This window comes from Podarcis bocagei, assembly GCF_964188305.1.
Source record: "Podarcis bocagei genome assembly, chromosome: Z".
Classification (NCBI taxonomy): domain Eukaryota; kingdom Metazoa; phylum Chordata; class Lepidosauria; order Squamata; family Lacertidae; genus Podarcis; species Podarcis bocagei.
Window position 1 is genome coordinate 15,657,841 of NC_138140.1, and position 19,399 is coordinate 15,677,239.

General features: G+C 46.7%; 1 protein-coding gene across 1 annotated transcript; it reads right to left on the bottom strand.

The window, feature by feature from the left end:
• Positions 1-862: 862 nt before the first annotated feature.
• Positions 863-19,317, bottom strand: GTF3C5 (general transcription factor IIIC subunit 5). The gene is made up of 11 exons (XM_081179231.1): positions 19,103-19,317; positions 17,153-17,369; positions 15,916-16,114; positions 10,802-10,997; positions 7,846-7,950; positions 6,199-6,313; positions 5,905-5,985; positions 4,473-4,570; positions 3,884-3,966; positions 3,228-3,370; positions 863-2,400 (listed from the first exon to the last, which is right to left on the bottom strand). The coding sequence occupies exons 1-11, from the start codon at positions 19,280-19,282 to the stop codon at positions 2,243-2,245; spliced, it is 1,575 nt and encodes a 524-aa protein (XP_081035357.1). The 5' UTR covers positions 19,283-19,317; the 3' UTR covers positions 863-2,242.
• Positions 19,318-19,399: the final 82 nt, after the last annotated feature.

A 19,399-nucleotide genomic window follows, 5' to 3' on the forward strand; every position in this document is an offset into this window, starting at 1 on the left:
ATCCAAACCTTGCTGTGAGTTATAAATGAGGAGGTGAGCACAGATGAAAAACTAGGATCAATCCCCACCTTTATGTTTCTCAGAAGGATTCAACTGAAAACAGAACTGAGGGAATTCCAACCTCAGCGTAACCTTTAAAGCAAACATTTATAACATTCCAAATGTGATCCACACAAACCATTCTTAATGCATGGAAAGAGAAGGCAGGACTCCTAACTCCAGCACTGTCCCCTCTGGCAGCCCTTGCCTCCCACCCACAATTTCACAACACTTCTTAACAATTTTATGTGGCCAGATAGAGAGCAGAAGGTCTATCTATACCAGTTATGTGACTTTTGTAACAGAAATACACCACTATCAGACCAAGAAATACGGACTAAATAAGGACACTTACAAACCCCTTGGCTGCTACTTCTCCAAATCTGCACTTTTTTTGCTAACCCAGTAAGCAAACTGTCACCACTAAGGCAGCCACAAGGCCAATGGCCCCATTTGAAAGACTTGTAATAGCCACAGAAGGACAAGACCCAGGTATAACATCCATAATCTATGGTATTCTACTCAGTGCATCGGTGGGCTCACTTGACCCTATTAAACATCAAAGGGAATGTGATTTCGGCTATGAATTTGACCCAGGTCAATGGAATAGACATTGGACAAAAAATTCCTTTAAATCTATTTTGGCAAGCAGCAGAGAATTACCCTAAAACTCCTAACACCCAGGAAGCTGGCAATGCTCCATCCTGGCACCTCACCACTTCGCTAGAGGGGCTGCCCCACACTTGGTACATTGTCCATAGTCCACATGTGGTGGAAATGTACAAAAATCCAGCCCTTCTAGAATTCAATTAACAATTGGAAGTCAAATGAGAATTAGTTTTATTAAATATATTACATGATCATTTGAATTTACAATAATATAGAATTAACAAGCCATTTATTACAGGCAGTGAGATGCAACATAACCAGACACTGGAAAGAGCTTTCTGGCATGATGATAGACCATTGGTACAAAACGCGTTTGGGAAACAATCCTCCTTGAGAGAGTTACAAATAAACTACAGTTGACACATGGACAGATAAGAAAAGATGGCTTTACCCCAATGTGGTTTAATTTCATAGCATATGCCAGTATTCCAGAAAATGAACAATTCCCTTGATCAGCATTTGGCTCAATTTGGTTGATCTAAATTTAAATTCAAACATAAATCATTATCTTCACTTTGAACCCCACTCACACGTTCATCAGTATACAAATGCTTTATACTCTTTCATTGGCAACATAAGTGGAAAAATTACTATTACTCAAACTTAATCTATGCACATTCACAAGGGCTCCTGGTCAGGTATTTGGCCTTCAGGCCTTTGACCTCATCAACCAAAAAGGTAGGATGCCCACCTAAAGTCCACAAGGGAAGAAGAAGAGTTTGGATTTGATATCCAGCTTTATTACTATCCTAAGGAGTCTCTTTGGCGTCATCTTCAACCTGTTGTTCTCATATGCCTTCAGTTTGACTGAAGACAGTGTGTGCTGTGCGTCCATTCAAGGAGTGGTGGGAGTCCGTTCAACTGGCACATCTCCATGCCAAGGCAGAAGTGTGGCAAGTTCTTATCCAATATATATTGTTCATAGATGACACAGCCTTGACAGCACACTCCAAGGAAACTCCACAGAAACTCATCAAACATTTTGCCCAAGACTGTATAGAGTTTGGCTTCATCATCAGCCTGACAAAAGACTAAAATCTTAGGTCAGGACATCACCAGCACTCCATGCACCAGCCCTGGTGACCACACGTTTGAGGTGGTAGAGCTGGACAGGTGTATTAGTAAGGTGGCTACGGCAATGGCTTGCCTCTTCTAAAGGATATGGGAGAATGAGATGCTAACCAATGCCAAGATGAAGGTCTACCAGGCTTGTGTGTTAACCAGTTAGCTAAGCTTTCATTAGAGGAATATTTAGCAAAACCTCTCAGGATAAGGTATCTCCAGCCCCATTACTTGCACACTTGCCATGTCTGCAGAGCTCAAGGATAAACAGCCTTACTCATCATAATCTTCACCCCCAAATCAGTATCAAAAGGGCACACATAGGTGTCTGTAAAGAAGAGAAACCAAAGATGAGTAGAAGAGACATGGATGGGTTCTTGTCTCATTAGGCCTGGCTTCCTGTCTTGCCTGTAGGGACAAGAGAAGCAAAGGTCCTCGCCAGGAATAGGTCCACGGTGCCAGTTCTGGTGCATCACACATAGTCCAGAATCTCTGTCTCCATCTCATTCTCACTTCCATCAGATGGTTCTTTGAACTCCTCCTCTTCTTCCTCCTCTTCCTCTTCCTCTCCGGACTCAAACGCCAGCTGCTCTTTCCCCTCTTCTGTATTCGAAGTGCTTGTGAACAGAGCTGGAGCAAAAGATGGGGAAAGGGATGAAGATAATGTCAGGGATGGCTGAGGAATTCCACTGGGGCAAAAGGGGTGGGGCGGGGTAGCCAAAGGTCAGTCAGAATTACTCCCTCAGGGGTCCCATCTGAAGGAAACAGAGAGCCAGCAGTGGCAGGAAGAAACTTATTTCCATTGTAATTCCAAAAGCAGTTATTTCTCCTTCCAACAAATATGCGTATCTAGGGTTGTTAGTTGATTTAGTAAATCTTAATTGATTATGTATTGTTATTATTCAAATTTATATTCTGCTTGTCCTCCGAGGAGCTCAAGGTGTCTATTATCCTAAGACAAACAATGTGTGACAGGGATTAAGCTGAGAGAACTAAAGGCTGATCTAGTCCAGGACTCTCTTTGTCACAATGGCCAACCAAGTGCCTCTTTTAGGAAGCCCACAAGCAGCACCTAGGCACAATGGCACTCTCTGCACCTGTGATTCCCAGCAACTGGCACTCAGAGGCATCATGCTGACAGTGGAGACATGAGCTTTGGTAACCAGCCCAAGGTCACCTAGCAATGAATTTCAGTCAATCAAATGGATTGATTTTTATAAGCCTAAGCTACATTAATAAAATGAACTGGGTGGAGGACTATATGTTTTCAATATATTGAAAAGACATCCCTAATCATACTTTAAAAAAAAATAAAAAATCCAATACAAGTAATTCAAGCTGCAAGCGGCAGGAGGTATCTTAGAAGAGCCACACAAGCTGTCCCAGCTCAGGTTAACATTTGTAAAAACCTGGATTCATTGCCAGATTCCGACCTCCCTTGATTAATAGTATATTACCAGGCCTTTTGGAGCGGATGATCTGCTTTATCATCAGAGACATGGTATCCCGCAAGTCATCACTGGTCTTGGGAAGACACCAGCCGTCCCTCTCTGTACACACCATCTCCATGCCATCATTCCGGCGAATGATCTTCTGCAAGCTGAACAGAGACTAGTCTCAGAATCTCTCTTCCCCCAAAGGACTGAACAAATTAGGTCTGATTCCCTTGTGAAGGTTGACCCTGGTCTCAAAAAATAAACTGAGGACAAAAAGACTCAGAGTCTGGATGTGTCAAATCATCAGTGGAAGAACCAACAAACCCATTAAATGTAGATTTTTAAAACCCTGCTCCCTGGTAATTGTGGGTGCTCCCTGGTAATTGTGGGTGCTGAATGCTGGGAACTGCCTAAGAAGGGGAAACAGAGGTACTCTCTCCTGAAGGTTCAATGTTTAAGGAGTGCAAGCCTTCTCCTCTCCCTACAGTCAGCTGAATTTTTGTATTACTGCAAGGGTACCCATGGAAAAATTCAGAGCAGGTTTTGCTTGAAGGGCCACCACAGCGGGGAGCATACCTTTGAGGTTCAGACAGACATACAAAAGACATGCATGAACACAGACATAAATTGCCCCCCCCCAAGTTACTTTAGAGCCCCTTTTGATCAAGCACAAGTACCATTCCACATTCAGGTCACAAAGCTGATAGAACATCTGTCGATAGGGAGGCAGGGAACCTTCTCGGAAGATGTAAATCGAATCCTGAGAGAGGAAGAAGCAGAGGGATTGAAGACACCAAAAGACAATGGAACTGAAAGTAAAAATGTTTCCACAACGGGACCCTCTGTTGCTGACTTGACTGTTGGAGAAAACCCTTAGCTCCTCCAAAGTCAGACTGTCACCCCAACTTCCTCCTCTTGTCCAACAAAGAACCCACAAAGAGTCCTCATGGTTGTTATATTCAATCTCTTCCTCCCCAAACCGCCACATCTCCATTTCCCAGAGCAGCCCTCTGGACTTGAACAGGGCAACTGAGTCTCTCTTGCATCAACCCCAAGGATTCCCACCTCCACAGTGGCTAAAGACAGGAGGATGAATTTATACTATTGGGCATTTTGCCTTTAAGATGCTACCCATTTCTTTCACGTGACGTGACCAAATTTCCCCAGAGGAGACAAAGTGTCAGGAGACAGATCTTCCTAGTACGCCACAAGAGGAGAAAAAAGGTGAAGTCAGGAGGAAAAACAAGGAGGAAGTCAAATACCTACTTTAAGTTTATACTTGCTGAAAGCAGATTTCCGTGGACTGGACATCCCAGAGGTGCTCAGTCCTTGCTTAAGGTCCTGGATGCCAACTACATGGCTCGCTGCAAAGGGCAGGAAGAGAGTCCCCAAATCACATGTTGCACAGCAACTTAAGAGCCTGGCTGCTGGATCAGGCCAAAGACTCATCTAGTCCAGCATCCTGTTCTCACAGTGGCTGACCAAAAGCCTCTTCTAGGAAGCCCCAAAGCAGGACATGACTGCAACAGCAACTTTCTCTACCTGTGATTCCTAGCAACTGGCATTCAGAGGCATATTGCCTCTGACAGTGGAGAAAGAACATAGCCATAATGACTAGCAGCCATTGATTAGCTTTATTCCTCCATGAACTTGTCAAATTCTCTTTTAAAGTCATCCAAGTTGTTGGCCACCACTACATCTTGCTGGAGAGAATTACATACTCAAACTATGTACTGTGTGAAAAATTGCTTTCTTTTGTCTGCCCAGAACCTGTCAACATTCAGCTTCATTGGATGGTACCCGAGTTTTAGTATTATGAGAGGGGGAAATTTAACTTCTCTCTATCTACTTTTTCTTGACTGACACCAAGGATGGAAGAACAAACTACAACATGACAACCTGTTGATCTTGTTTTATGATGTTGTTTAGTCGTGTCCGACTCTTCGTGACCCCCTGGACCAGAGCACGCCAGGCACTCCTGTCTTCCACTGCCTCCCGCAGTTTGGTTTTATAATAATAAATAATAAATGCTCTGCAGCACCTGGTAACTACTGGTTCTGTGTGCAACTGGCAAAGGAATATATGAAGCTGCCTTCTATCAAGACAGACCACAGATCCATCTGCCTCAGTACTGTCTGCAGACTGGCAGCAGCTCCCCAGGATTTCAGACAGGGCAGTTTTCCAGCCCAACCTGGGCAGAGTGGGGATTGATAGTAGGGTCTCCTGCATGCAGAGCATGTGGTCTACCACACAGCACAGATGTCAGCATTTGAGAGGCAAGTATCTCACAAAGGCTGATGAACTGGCCCACCCACCAGAGGCCACTTTTGACAGGCAGATGAAGCCACCTACCTGTCAATCACCTGGTGTCATATGATGTCAGGTGATTCAACTTCAAAGGAAGAACTGAGAGTGAAATTCCTTCCTTCGTTTGCAACCCCAGCTTTAATTTCAAGCTGCATCTGAAAAGATCCCTGCTGAAAGCAGGACTTGCAATCAGTGCTGACAGCAAGCCCTGTTTTCAGCAGGCGTCTGCTCAGGAGCCGCAACAGGGAGGTTCATCTCATTCAAAAATTGTACCAGGATCAGAGAGAGCCAGAAAAGACACCCCTGCAAATTGATGGAAGAAATCACAATTGTTTAATTCACTAAACAAGATAAAGAAATATCTACCCACCCTCTTGCCTGTACCACATACCTGGTTTTTTCACGGTGATGGGCAGGCTGTAGTTGTAGGTGCTGCGTTTAGCTTTCACCGGCATGTCATTAGGAGCGTACCCTAGGGGAAAATAAAACAGGTCTGTGGAGGCAGAAGAGATGATGGAGAAGAGCACCTCTCAAAGAGAAACAAATTATACCAGGAATTTTAAAAAGGTATATATATTTGGCAGCTTGGTCCTTTTGTAGCCTAGACCTTTCCTCTGCCCCCCACCCAAAAGGCACTGATAGCAAAGAGTATAACAGTACTCTGATGGCCTGCTTCCATTTTTACCGTATTTCATTCCACAGCGAATTCTGAAATCCAGGACCTGGTAGAACTTTGCTTCTGGGTGTTCCCTGGGATCATAACCAAAGCGGACCCACAGGCTCCTCCAGGGTCCAGTTAGCTACAGGGGCAAACAGAATTACAAGAATGTGAGGCTCTAGTTTTGATGCTTTTTTTTTTTTTTTTTGAATCCTTGCATCCGAACATAGGATTGAAATAACCTTTTTATTAAAAAGCACTCTCAGATTAAAAAACATTGCAACACCACAATCATTTTAACAACAGCTGCAAAAAAATGTACCATGATTTTGCTGCTGTCAAGACCTTAAAAAGCAGCAAAGCTTTAGATTTTCAGGTTTAGGAAAATGGGAAGGAAAGGAAATTGTGCACAGAAAGGCCATTTATGGCTGGCCCCTGTCATTGCCACCATCTAGATTTTACTTCTAGAGAGTGGAGAAAAATGTCTCATTTCAAAACTTTATTTCAAAGTTATTTCAAAATTTCCCAGAACACCAACTCTCGCACCACAGCAGAGGGGGTCTGTGGGCAATTTCATGAGTGCTGAATAAAGAAACTACTGTCCTGGGCTCCTTTGGGAGGGTGGGCGGGATAGATAAATTATACAAATTAAAAAAAACAAACCTCTTGATTCCTATTTCTTTTAAACTGCATGCTGTTTGTATTGCGCTGTTTGTGCTCTGTTTACTTGTTATCTGCTCTGAGACCATTAAGTAAAGAGAAGGATATAAATGCTTTGAATGATTGAATGAGAGCTTTCTTGACAATAACAAAATAGGGGGGAAATGACAAAACCCCAGTAAAAAAATTGCAGCTTTCAGGAATGGAGCACTGCCAAGATGGAGACAATTTAACATGTGCTTTGGAAACTTGGATGAATGAACCGCATCACAGGTGGGGAACCTCAAGCTCAAGCCCCGAATGCAGACCATCAGTCCTCTCTACCCAGCCCACAGGACACTTCCCAGGTCATGCCTCCCCTTATGCCACACATCCCTCAAGTGCTTTTGCTAGGTTGGACTGTATCCTTGAACTGCGGCAATGGTTCTTATATATCTGAAAGGAGAAAGGTATGTCTGTATGTGTAGAAACCAGGGGCTTTTGTATGGTTGGAATGCAGCCTATTGTACAAGGGCAAGAGTAACACCCATTGAACATGAGAACATAAAAGGTGCCCTGCTGGATCAGGCAAATGGCCCATCTAGTCCAACATTCTGTTCTCGCAATGGCCGACGAGATGCCTGTCTGAAAACCACAAGCAGGACCAGAGCACAAGAGTATTCTTCTGTCCTACAGTTCCCAGCAACTTCTACTGACTTTTGCCACCGGCCACACCTCTTTGCCTCAGGCTCCTAAAGAGCTGCCTATGAGCTAAAGTGACCCCTGGGCTGAAAAGGGTTCCCTGCCTCTGATATAAGTTGCCTAAGAAGGCCAACAATTTGTTTACATTCTGGAATATATTACTGAGTGCCCCTCCCCGCCCCAAAAAATTCTTCCCAGCTGCATGCTTTCTGGCAACTACATTTGATATCTACTGCATTTACTGAATAGTGAACATTTCAATCCATTGTCACTATATGAGCTGTTGGGAACTCTTTTTAAGAAAGCAACACACACAAAACATAATGCACTCACCATGTAGTAAGCTAAGTAAGGCAGAAGGAACTTGAGCTTGTCAGGGTGGATGCTTATATTGGCTTTCACAGCATTACGAGACCAGATCGGGCGGACCTCAAACAGCTACAAAACAGAAAAGCATACAAGAAAGGGTCTAACTATAACCCAAGGCTGGATGGATGTGAAGTATAAAAAGACTCTGTTCATTGTTTCCTTGGAAAAGTTAATTCATGAACTTAAAGCTGCCAAAATTTCTGGCTGCACCAGATGGGGTGTGTGTGTGTGAGTGTTCCATTTGGATAATAACAGTGCATTAAATAATAATAACAACAAAACCATTAATAACAAATTAGGTTCCACAGGCATTCTATATAAAAATAGAATGTTTTCCACATACAGTGGTACCCCGCAAGACGAATGCCTCGCTAAACGAAAAACCCGCAAGACGAAAGGGTTTTCCGATTTTTAGAGGCTTCGCAAGACGAATTTCCCTATGGGCTTGCTTCGCAAGACGAAAGCCCATAGGGAAATCTCCTGGGACAGCGGGGAAGCGCAGCGCACCTTCTCCTCTGTTCCCAGACCTGTCCTGAAGGCTTGTGGTGGGAGGTCCGGGAACAGAGGAGAAGGCGCGCAGCGCTTCTCCTCTGTTCCCGGGGCTTGCGGTGGGAGGAGGGTTTTTCCTCCCCACCACCAACATTCAGAACAGCATTCTGAATGTTGGCGGTGGGGAGGAAAGCCCTCCTCCCACCGCAAGCCTTCAGGACAGGTCCGGGAACAGAGGGGAAGGCGCGCAGCGCTTCTCCTCTGTTCCCGGACCTGTTTTGAAGATTTGCGGTGGGAGGAAGGTTTTCCTCCCCACCGCCAACATTCAGAAGGCTGTTCTGAAGGCTGGCGGTGGGAAGAAAAGCCCTTCTCCCCCGCCAGCCTTCAGAAGAGTTCCCGGAGGGCTGCCTAGGCTGCGGATAGCAGCATGCTGCCCCGCGCAAGGGGCGCTCTTAAGCAGAGCGCCCCTCGCGCGGGGCAGACATTCGTAGCTTGGGGAGCCCTGCAGGACTTCCCCGCAGGGCTCTCCAAGCTGCGGATAGCAGCCTGCTGCCCCGCAGGAGGGGCGCTCTTTAGCAGAGCGCCCTTCGCGCGGGGCAGACACCTGCAGCTTGGGGAGCCCTGCAGGACTTCCCTGCAGGGCTCTCCAAGCTGCGGATAGCAGCCTGCTGCCCCGCACGAGGGGCGCTCTTTAGCAGAGCACCCCTCGCGCGGGGCAGACATTCGCAGCTTGGGGAACCCTGCAGGACTTCCCCGCAGGGCTCTCCAAGCTGCGGATAGCAGCCTGCTGCCCCGCACGAGGGGCGCTCTTTAGCAGAGCACCCTTCGCGCGGGGCAGACACCTGCAGCTTGGGGAGCCCTGCAGGACTTCCCCGCAGGGCTCTCCAAGCTGCGGATAGCAGCCTGCTGCCCCGCACGAGGGGCGCTCTTTAGCAGAGCACCCTTCGCGCGGGGCAGACACCTGCAGCTTGGGGAGCCCTGCAGGACTTCCCTGCAGGGCTCTCCAAGCTGCGGATAGCAGCCTGCTGCCCCGCACGAGGGGCGCTCTTTAGCAGAGCGCCCCTCGCGCGGGGCAGACATTCGCAGCTTGGGGAGCCCTGCAGGACTTCCCCGCAGGGCTCTCCAAGCTGCAGATAGCAGCCTGCTGCGCCTATCCGCAGCTTGCAGAGCCCTGCAGGGAAGTCCTGCAGGGCTCCCCAAGCTGCGAATGTCTGCCCCACGTGAGGGGCGCTCTGCTTAAGAGCGCCCCTCGTGCGGGGCAGCAGGCTGCTATCCGCCGCTTGGAGAGCCCTGCGGGGAACTCCTGCAGGGCTCCCCAAGCTGCGAATGTCTGCCCCACGCGAGGGGCAGCAGGCTGCTATCCGCAGCTTGGAGAGCCCTGCGGGGAAGTCCTGCAGGGCACCCCAAGCTGCAGATGTCTGCCTCGCACCGGGCAGCAGGCTGCTATCCGCAGCCTAGGCAGCCCTCCGGGAACTCTTCTGAAGGCTGGCGGCGGGACAAGGGCTTTTCTTCCCACCGCCAGCCTTCAGAAGGCTGTTCTGAAGGCTGGCGGTGGGGAGAAAAGTCCTTCTTCCCCCGCCAGCCTTCAGAAGAGGTCTGGGGACAGACTGTCCCTGGACCTGGTCTGAAGGCGGTCTCCATAGGAACGCATTAATTGATTTTCAATGCATTCCTATGGGAAACCGTGCTTCGCAAGACGAAAAACTCGCAAGAAGAAAAAACTTGCGGAACGAATTAATTTCGTCTTGCGAGGCACCACTGTACAGTAAAGTAAATTGTTACTAACATTTTCAGCTTTGCCTTGTTTCACCATAAAGACATCATGCGTGTGAAAATTGTGAATACACTTTCTACAAAGCAATCTGAGCCTGCAGAGCTTGTAGCAAGACAGTCCTTATTAACATAGGTCAAGAAAGGACCGCAAACACTTTCAAATTTGTCTGCTTTGGCAAGTCCTTTGCACTTGATGCCAATATGCCAGGCATTCAGGAAGAGCCATGTCCCAATATGGGGGCCTTTCTTGACTCATACAATGGATTGCCTCGTTCCAGCCAAGTATGACTTTATTTGAAAGAATTGCTGGACTGATCTGGCCCTTTGTCTCCCCCTTGGGGCCCTTCAAACTTTTTCTTTTCATGCTGCCTCACTAGAATTAGTTGTTGGTATCCTTGTAGTCTCGTGTTTTGATGATTTGGTGTTGTTAGGGTTTCATATGGCTTTTCTACAGAATATACCTTTTGTTCTGATGCCCTTTTTATAAATGTTCTGTACATGCTGTACAAATAAAATTATTGAAAGTGGGGGTAAAAGATTTCCCTCTCAACCAAGAAAGGTACTCTCAGCAGGGAGTTCCAGGCAACCCTGGCTCAGATGTCCCAAGTTTCCAAACATGTCTTTCAGTGTGTGAACAGACCCCAAAAGGTGTGTCTACCTTCCTCAGTTCCTCTTCTGCTTTGTGATCCACTGCATTGCTGCAAACTCTCCTCCAGGTCTGCTCTGCAGCATCCAAAGGCTTCATGGGGATCTCCTCATCCTCAAAGTTGATAAAGATGGCGTTGTGGGGCCGGCGGGCCCGGCTGAGACCTATCAGGTTTTCGCTGGACAACGTGGGGTTCTGATATCCTTCCCTGCAGGGGAGGGAAACAGAAATTACATAAATGAATCCCATTCAACTCAGTTGTGTGAATTTTTGATAATGCTTGCTTTTTTGTTTATGACAACTCAAATTGAAAATTTAAAAAAAATGAAAAAAGGTAATTTTCTTTCTATTTTTCTTTTCTGATGCCCCCTTTTAAACTGCTATCTAAACAGAGAATTTCTAAAGAGACAACCATGAATCTGTTCATTAAAAAGACATGAATTTTGCTAAGTGGTGGGTTGATTGCCTGCATTTATATTTATTTGTTTTATTATTATATTTATATTCCACCTTCTCTCCAAGGAGCTTAAGGTGGTGTACACACTTCTACCACATCTCCATTTTATCCTCACAGCAACCCTGCGAGGTAAGTTAGACTGAGAGTGAGTGACTGACCCAAGGTCACACAGTGAGTTTTATGGCTGAGCAGGTACTTGCACCCTGGTCTCCAAAACCCTAGTCCAGCACTCTAAGCTCTATATCACACTGGCGTCTTCAGTTGTGGAACTCAGGATGGTGAGCATGGAGCTGCCATGTGTTGATGAGACTCAGAACTCAGCCCTTCCCAGATCTGGAACTTATGACCTCCTCAGTTTGAAAAATAAAATCACAAGTTCTGTTCAGCAGAACGCTTGCCTTCGGTGTTCCATGGTGGAATGCTAACATGGATGGGGGCCTCTTGAATTTCAACTTCTTTAGTAAGGCAGCAGGCCAGTTTAATAAGACTCCATTTAATGTTGGATTTTGTCATTAAAGAACTGGAGAGAATCTGTTGGTCTTTTATACTGTAATTTGTTCAGGTTGCCTAGACAGTTTGACTCTTCCTTTTTTAATAACTCTACCCAGTAGACCCACTAAAACTTGCTATTTTTCTTCCCTTGTATTACTGAAAAGTTAGAGCTATATTTCTTCAACACAAATTATGAAAAGATTCTTCCACACTGCCCAATGTAACCTGGGCCCAAAGGTGCAGAGCCATGCCAAAAAGCACCAGAAATGAAGATTGAATAAGAGGGAACGAGAGATTTGAAATTTGGCCCCAACTTCCTATAAACCCTTAAACAAATCTACTCCAAGTCTTCAGCATTGTTCCCAGCCTATCCCTGTTAATCCCCCTAGCCTACCACCCACCGTTCCACTATGCATCACAAAGCTTTCAAGTAAAGGTATGGCAAGCCTAAAAGGCTATACCGCCTAAAAGACTTGGCAACCCCACACGGTCACAAGAAATACAGAACAAACTAATGGACAACCAAATATCCTGACTGACCTATCATCAACTACATGCATTCTTAAACAACCCAGAAATCAAGTCAGCAACCACTAGGCAATTGTCAACAGAGGGGCACAGCAAAGGGACAGTATCGGCAACATATAAAATACTATTCCAAGACACTACAGGTCCCTCACCAAAATCAAAGACCAATGGGAGCATGACATAGAGTATGAAATAAACTCAACCCAATGGTCGAGGCTGTGGACCAATCCCCTCTTTAGAAGGGAACTCACTTTGAAAGTTATTTACAGATGTCCATTAATTTCAGTGGATCTACTTTTATCACCCACTGTGTTCGTGGGGCTTACGCCCAGGAAGTGTATATAGGATTGCAGCCTTATTCTGCCTGCCCTAAATTTTATTGGCTTATTACCATAATTCATTCATTCAGCTAGCTAAGGCAAATAAGTACCTTGCTGGATCAGATCACGAGCCACCTAGTCCCACCTATTTATATCCCTTCCCATAATACAGCACTTGAAATGGGTTCAAAACAGATACTGGAGGAGCAATCCTCACAGTTCCCTAAGAAGGAGGACTGACTGTTAAACCAGAAACTATTTAAATGTATAGTGGATATGAGGCTAAATAGATTCTCCTTTTTTTTTGTCAGTTTGTGGGGAGTCTGGAGGGACCTAATAATGGGAATCTTGTTATCGTGAATTAACCTTATTTAAAGAGGGAAAAGTTGAGCTTTGCAATCTTGAATTTATCTGAAATCTTCTACATGCAGTCATGGTTCATCTGAGAGCAGGCTGGGTGGGAAGACTACTGCTCCTATTTTTCAAGGCTGTTTGGAAATTACCTGACAGATAGCTGAAACTGGCAAGTTATATAACAGCCAGGGAAGGATGACAGCCAGATAATAACTGGCTTTTACAGCTAAAGGCACTTTTTATTTAACACTGGAATGGGAAATGTAATGACAGTGTCCAACCATATGTTCTCCTTATTGTGAAAGGGGAAACCAAGGTAACATTTTAATGTATGTTGTAGGTATTATTTATTGCAATAAAAATCACAAAAAGCAATTGTCAGAGCTGCTTGAAGATCCTAGCTCACAGAGGATCACGCTAGCCAGCGGTCATTAAGTAAAAGTCTTTATTGAGATACAGTTTCCATTCCCAAGCTGCTGCGTGCAACTCTACGTCTAATGGCTAGATCGGCGAAGCTCCGTCTGAGTCTCCGCCCCTTGTGCACCAACTTAATATCCTAGCCCTGCTCCACCTTTTCCGCCTGACTGCTCTCCTCTGGGTCCCTCTGCCCCCCGGGGTCTCTTCCTTCCGGGATTCTTCTGACGCCGACCCCCCGGAACTCCCTGTCTCCTTGCGCCGGGCTTTAGGACCTGGCTCCCTTTCCTGGCTGCCTACTGCGTCACTTTCCTGTGCATTTGAACTTGGCGCGCGCGCCCAACCTTCCACTTTCCGTCTGACCGTTTCTTCGCTCCCCGATGGAGGTGTGGCCACTCCTGACTCGTGCCCTCCCCCCTGTTGCGAGCTGCCAGCGCTTGATCTCTGGCGCTCTTCCTCTTCCCTGCTCTCTGGCTGTGACGCTGGTCCCGATTTCCAACTGCTCTCCTCGGAGTCCCCTCTGGCCCTATCTTCCTGGGGTGTCCCCCTAGGCTCCCCCCTTGCCCTGACCACTGGTGCTCCTTTCTGTGAATCTTCTGATTCACTGGAAAGACTCGGAGATCTCGGGTCGTCGTCATCACTCATCTTTTCTTCTGCCTCCTCCCCCTCGCTCTCTGTTTCCTCCCTTGCCCTTGCCTCTGCTCCTGAACCCCTGACAGCAATCATCGCTTTAACTGTTTTTATACAAAATTGTTTTTAACTGCTTTTATATTAGAAATTGTTTTGATTATTGATGCTTTCATTGTTAAATTGCTTTCAGATACTTTATAGCAAAGTGAGCTATGAAGAATAACAGTGAGAAAAATCAAAGGTGTTAGCATGAGAAGAGTTCCAAATGTTACCTCTAATGAATTGGAAAGCACAGCCACCTCTTGTCAAATGTCAACAATGTGGCTGTCCCAACCCTCGGATCTCAGCTGCACTGATGAATATCTAAGGAACACATGGACATCTAAGAGAAGTATGTATTTCACTCTCCAATACCTTGTTTCAACTCCTTTGTGCATGCAAACCCAAGTGAAATGAGAGCTGGGTTCATACCTCAAGGCCACATATCCAAAAGCCTCTGCATGTCTGTAGCAACTATCAGTTCTGACAGCTGCAACAAGCACATGTTGATTTAACCTAGAAGCAGAGAGGAACACAGAAGTCACTCTGACTTTGTTGTTCCTCCCTGCTGCCAGAAGAAGTCAGGTGCTGCATTGGGCAGGTAACCAAGCCAGGAGAGGTACCGAGAAGGGTGGATAGGGGCTCTCTACAGGTGCCTGTTGCAGCTGTCAGAACCAATAGCCACTACAGTCAACTAGAGACTTCTGGGTGTATCGAAGGTTGCTCCCAGGTACAACAGATGTGGGGCACTCTTTTGGTCTATGTGAGTAGCACTCTAGGGACTACATGCTAGGCAGTGGTGGGCAGGGCCAAATCTAAAAGAGGGCAGGGCCTGCTGGTTGCAGCATGCTTGGCAGCTGAACAAGAGTGGAAGAATGTAACCAATATCACTCTGGACAGATAGTTTTAAGAAGTTCTTAATTTTGCTGCCTCTGAAAAACTAAAACACCATCTGAGAGTCTGGAAAGATGAAGTGGAGCCTGAAGACTTTGCAGCCATCTGGTGAACCTTTATAATAAACAGGAATAGGCAACGTTTGGAGAACGTGGGCCAGCTGAATATGACTTTTATGTGGAAATATCCACTATTATTCTATATCTTCTTTAATTTGTACAGGGAACAATGGAAACAGTGTGTGTATCCCTTTGCCAATCTCTCCTAGAGCTTCCTTTTTATACTCTGGACCTACACTGCATAAGACACTATTTATTTTTATTTGGTTCCAATATGGTTATATTGTACCATTGAACACGAAAAAAGCTGTTTGTTGCCCCCCCCCCAAGGAGTTCCCTTAAGAGGGGAATACCACTTCTTAGATCAAGGGTTGCCCTCCAGATGTTGTTGCACACAGCTGAGAGGCAGGGTTGTGGAGAGGACAGAGCTCAATAAGCTAGTTGGCTGGATATGGGTACCAAGAAGGCTATGTTTGGCCTGAGGACCAGAGGTTTTTCCCCCTACCGTCCAAGTCCAACCCTAAACTGCAACTATATTCAGCCAACATAGTAGCTGGTACATATATTAATCCTGCCACAGGATGGATTTGCCATCAGGTGGATTTGCCATCACCTACAAAAGAAGGTTCGAATCCCTGCAAGGGGGTGAGCTCCCGTTGTTCGGTTCCAGTTCCTGCCCACCTAGCAGTTTGAAAGCACGTCAAAGTGCAAGTAGATAAATAGGTACTGTTCCAGCGGGAAGGTAAACGGTGTTTCCGTGCGCTGCTCTGGTTCGCCAGAAGCAGCTTAGTCATGCTGGCCACATGACCTGGAAAAACTGTCTGCGGAGACAAATGCCGGCTCCCTCGGCCAGTAAAACGAGATAAGCACCGCAACCCCAGAGTCGTCCGTGACTGGACTTAACGGGGTCCCTTTACCCTTACAAAAGAAGACACTGACCTATGTTGCGTTTCTGGTCGATAGTAATAGTCCACAGGAGTGTCCAAGCGTGAGAAAATGGGTGGAGGGATATAAAGCGGAAGGTCACTCAGGAAGAACTCCTCTTTCTCTGGCTTGAGCATCAGGACTTTGTCATACATGGAGGTCTGCTTGCCATCTGGTCCAGAGTGCACTGCCAAATACTGGAAATCAGACATCCCTGGAGAGAAGGAGGCAAAAGTGTTCAGATCACCACAACAGATTGTTTCCTCACTTAACTACTTAGTGAAACTTGCACAAAAGAAACAGGCATCTCATTCAGTACCAAATCAACATCTATTAATTTCTTTAAAATGCTTGAATACTAACATTCTTTGGAACATACTGCCTTATACTGAGTCTGACCACTGGTCCATCTACCTCAGTATTGTCTACGTTGACTGGAAACCACTTTCTGGTTTTTCAGGAAGAACTCGCTTTCAGTCCTACCTGGAGATACTGGGGATTCTGCTTTGTAGCAACCCAAGAAGCTCTCAAAGTGGCAACTTGCGGAGATTTGCACAATGCAATCACATTCAAAATGTTTTGCACATGCAATCAGAAATAACATGGTGCCTGGTGTAGTGAAAATTATAGCATATGCTTTGATAGAGAGCCTACATGTGAAGAGATGTAAAAACTGTGAAATAGTGTGTGGAAGTATATTGTTGTATTAAGAATGTGCCAAGAATGTGCAGGAAAAAAACTCAGCACTGAGCCAGCTTGATAGAGAGGAGACATCCTGTTCTTATCGCTGAATCAGGGACTCAGAGGATAATGCAGGCATGCTTTTCCTCTGAGAGTGTAGCCTAATTTCTACATCTGTGTATAGCTAAGTAGAGATAATGCCTCTATATAAGCCTGTGTAATTTATAACTGTGGATTCTACTTTTGTGAGATCCCAAGAGGCTGTTGTTCTGATCACAATGGTGTGTTTACTGAAGAAATCCCTGGTTAATTCAGGCAGCCCCACCGTATTCATGGGGTCTCCTTGGTGCCACCAGACAGCACACCCAGTGAGAATCCCTGAGGCAAGGAAGTAGGGCGAAGCTGAAATTTACAGAGTCTTACGATGGAGGCAAATCTTTCCTTACTGCAAAGGGGGTGAGGTCCTCCAAATGTTGTTGAGGAACAACGTTCATCATCCCTGGTCCTCTCGCCATGCATCTGGAGGACCACACAGGTTCCTCATCCCTGCCTTAGAGAAAGGAATCATTACCTTGAAACTTATAAACTGTGGTAACAATGCCAAGAACTTCTACTTCAAAACTGACATCTTCCTCAAAATCTCCTGCTTCTGACCGTTTCCTCCTCGTTTTCTTTTTAACTTTCAGCAACATGGAAGATGTCGGGAAGCGGTTGGCACACACAGGGTGGCAGTAGGGGTCCTTGGGGCGGAAGTAGAGCTCGAGTCTTCGGCTGGGGTCTGTGTAGATCTGAAAAGTATGCACACAACCAATAACGTAAATAAAGGCTAGGTCATTCTGCCAGCACATGAGTGACGGGAAAATAGGTTTTGCTTCCTCCCAACCCAGAATGGTAATGCAGCAGGATGGGGGCTCTCAGACAGGAGAGGGTGGGATGGGCTGAAGTGAAGCTGTGAACCAAATGCACAACAAGCTGACCCCCAGGGGCCAGCAATTTCTCACCCTGAGTTGGATATAATCCAACCCCTACAATGTAGGGTTGTCATATTTCAAACAGTGAAAATCCAGACAGAAAAGTAATTGAACTTTACAGTGGTACCCCTGGTTATGTCCGCTTCATGTTACATTCTTTCAGGTTATGTCCCACGGCGACCTGGAAGTACCGGAAAGGGTTACTTCTGGGTTTTGTCACTCGCGCATAAGCAGACACGCAAAATGACGTTACGCGCATGCGCAGAAGTGGCGAATCGCAACCTGCGCGTGCACAGATGCACCGCTGCGGGTTGTGCTCTTTTCATCTTGCAAATGGGCCTCCAGAACAGATCCCGTTTGCAACCGGAGGTACCATTGTACAGTCATACCTCGGGTTGCTTCAGGTTGAGCCTTTTTAGGTTACACTCCGTGGCAACCCGGAAGTCATGGAGTGCGTTACTTCCGGGTTTCGCCACTCACGCATGTGCAGACACTCAAAATGACATCACACGCGTGTGTGGAAGCGGCAAATTGTGACCCGCGCAGACGCAGGTTGCATTCACTTTAGGATGCGAACGGGGCTCTGGAACGGATCCCGTTCGCATCCAGAGGTACCACTGTATTTGGAAAAGTTGTTGAGATGTGATTTAATTTTTTTGCCAAAGTTGCTGGGCTGGATGGTATGGGCTAACGTACGTCTGGAGTTTCCCAGTTGGACACTGCTGCCGACTGCTATATTCTGTATATGGTCGGGAAAATCCAGATGTATGGCAACCCTGTATGGCTCACCCCCACCTTTCCACAATCACCCCCACCACGCAGAACAGCAATTCAGATCACCCTTTTCTTTTCAAAATGAGAGATAAAGAAGGTGTGAAGGGGATGTTAAGTATGAGGCTCCCTCTTGCCACAGGTAGCCAGAAGCCTCTTCCAAGCTGAATGAGCTTCTGTAGAGGAAATATTTCAACATAGACAAGGGAGATTTCTGGAAAATATTCATTTATGATTAGCCATACACAAGCAAGATCCCCAACCTGCCACTTCTTTAAACTGCCATTAAGTCCTTGGAAGACAAGGGTTCAAATCCTGCCCTAGGGGGAAACCTCCCTCACTGAGTTGTTGTGAGGAAATAACAGGAAGAGGGAGAATCATGTACTCCCTTGAACTCCCTGGGGGAAGGTGGGATATAGATGTGGCGATGAAAAACTGATGATGATGATGAGCTAAATGGAAATGGTGTGCGTGCTAACAGTAAAAGCACTCCTCAACTCCCATGGGGTCCAACTTTCCAGCCCTGCCTCTGGAGGCTCTGAGCAAGAAAGAGAGAGATAGAGAGATAGAAACTCTCTGTCACGAAAACTCCCTGTGAGAGAAGAGTTCCACAGGGAACGTGCAAAGTGTCCGATGTAACCAGGCACGGGTGCCGGGGCATCCGAATGCAGGCTGGCTTGAGACCCCGCCCCGCGCCTCACGGCAGCTTTGCCTCTCAGACACGTGAGCAGGGAGAAGGAAGAGCCATTCTTCAAAGGACGCCCACTCCCCATCCTTACCCTAGAGACCCCTTCCTCTCCGCCCAGCGTCAGCAGCGTCTTGTCCACGTCCTGCACAACGCCTGGGTACTCCACGCACACCAGCCTCTTGTCGCGGTTCAGCCGTGAAGTCGCCGCGTCCGCCCCGACGGCCGGAGAGCAGCAGCCTGCGCCTCCCTCGGCGCTGTCTCCCCCGACCATTTTCCCCGCCAGGAACCGCCACAGTCGCTCTCTTCAAAAGCGTCCTCCCCTCCGCGTCGCGTAGCAACACGGTGGCGATCGCGAAGGTTCCAGGGAAGAAAGGTTCCGCCTATACAT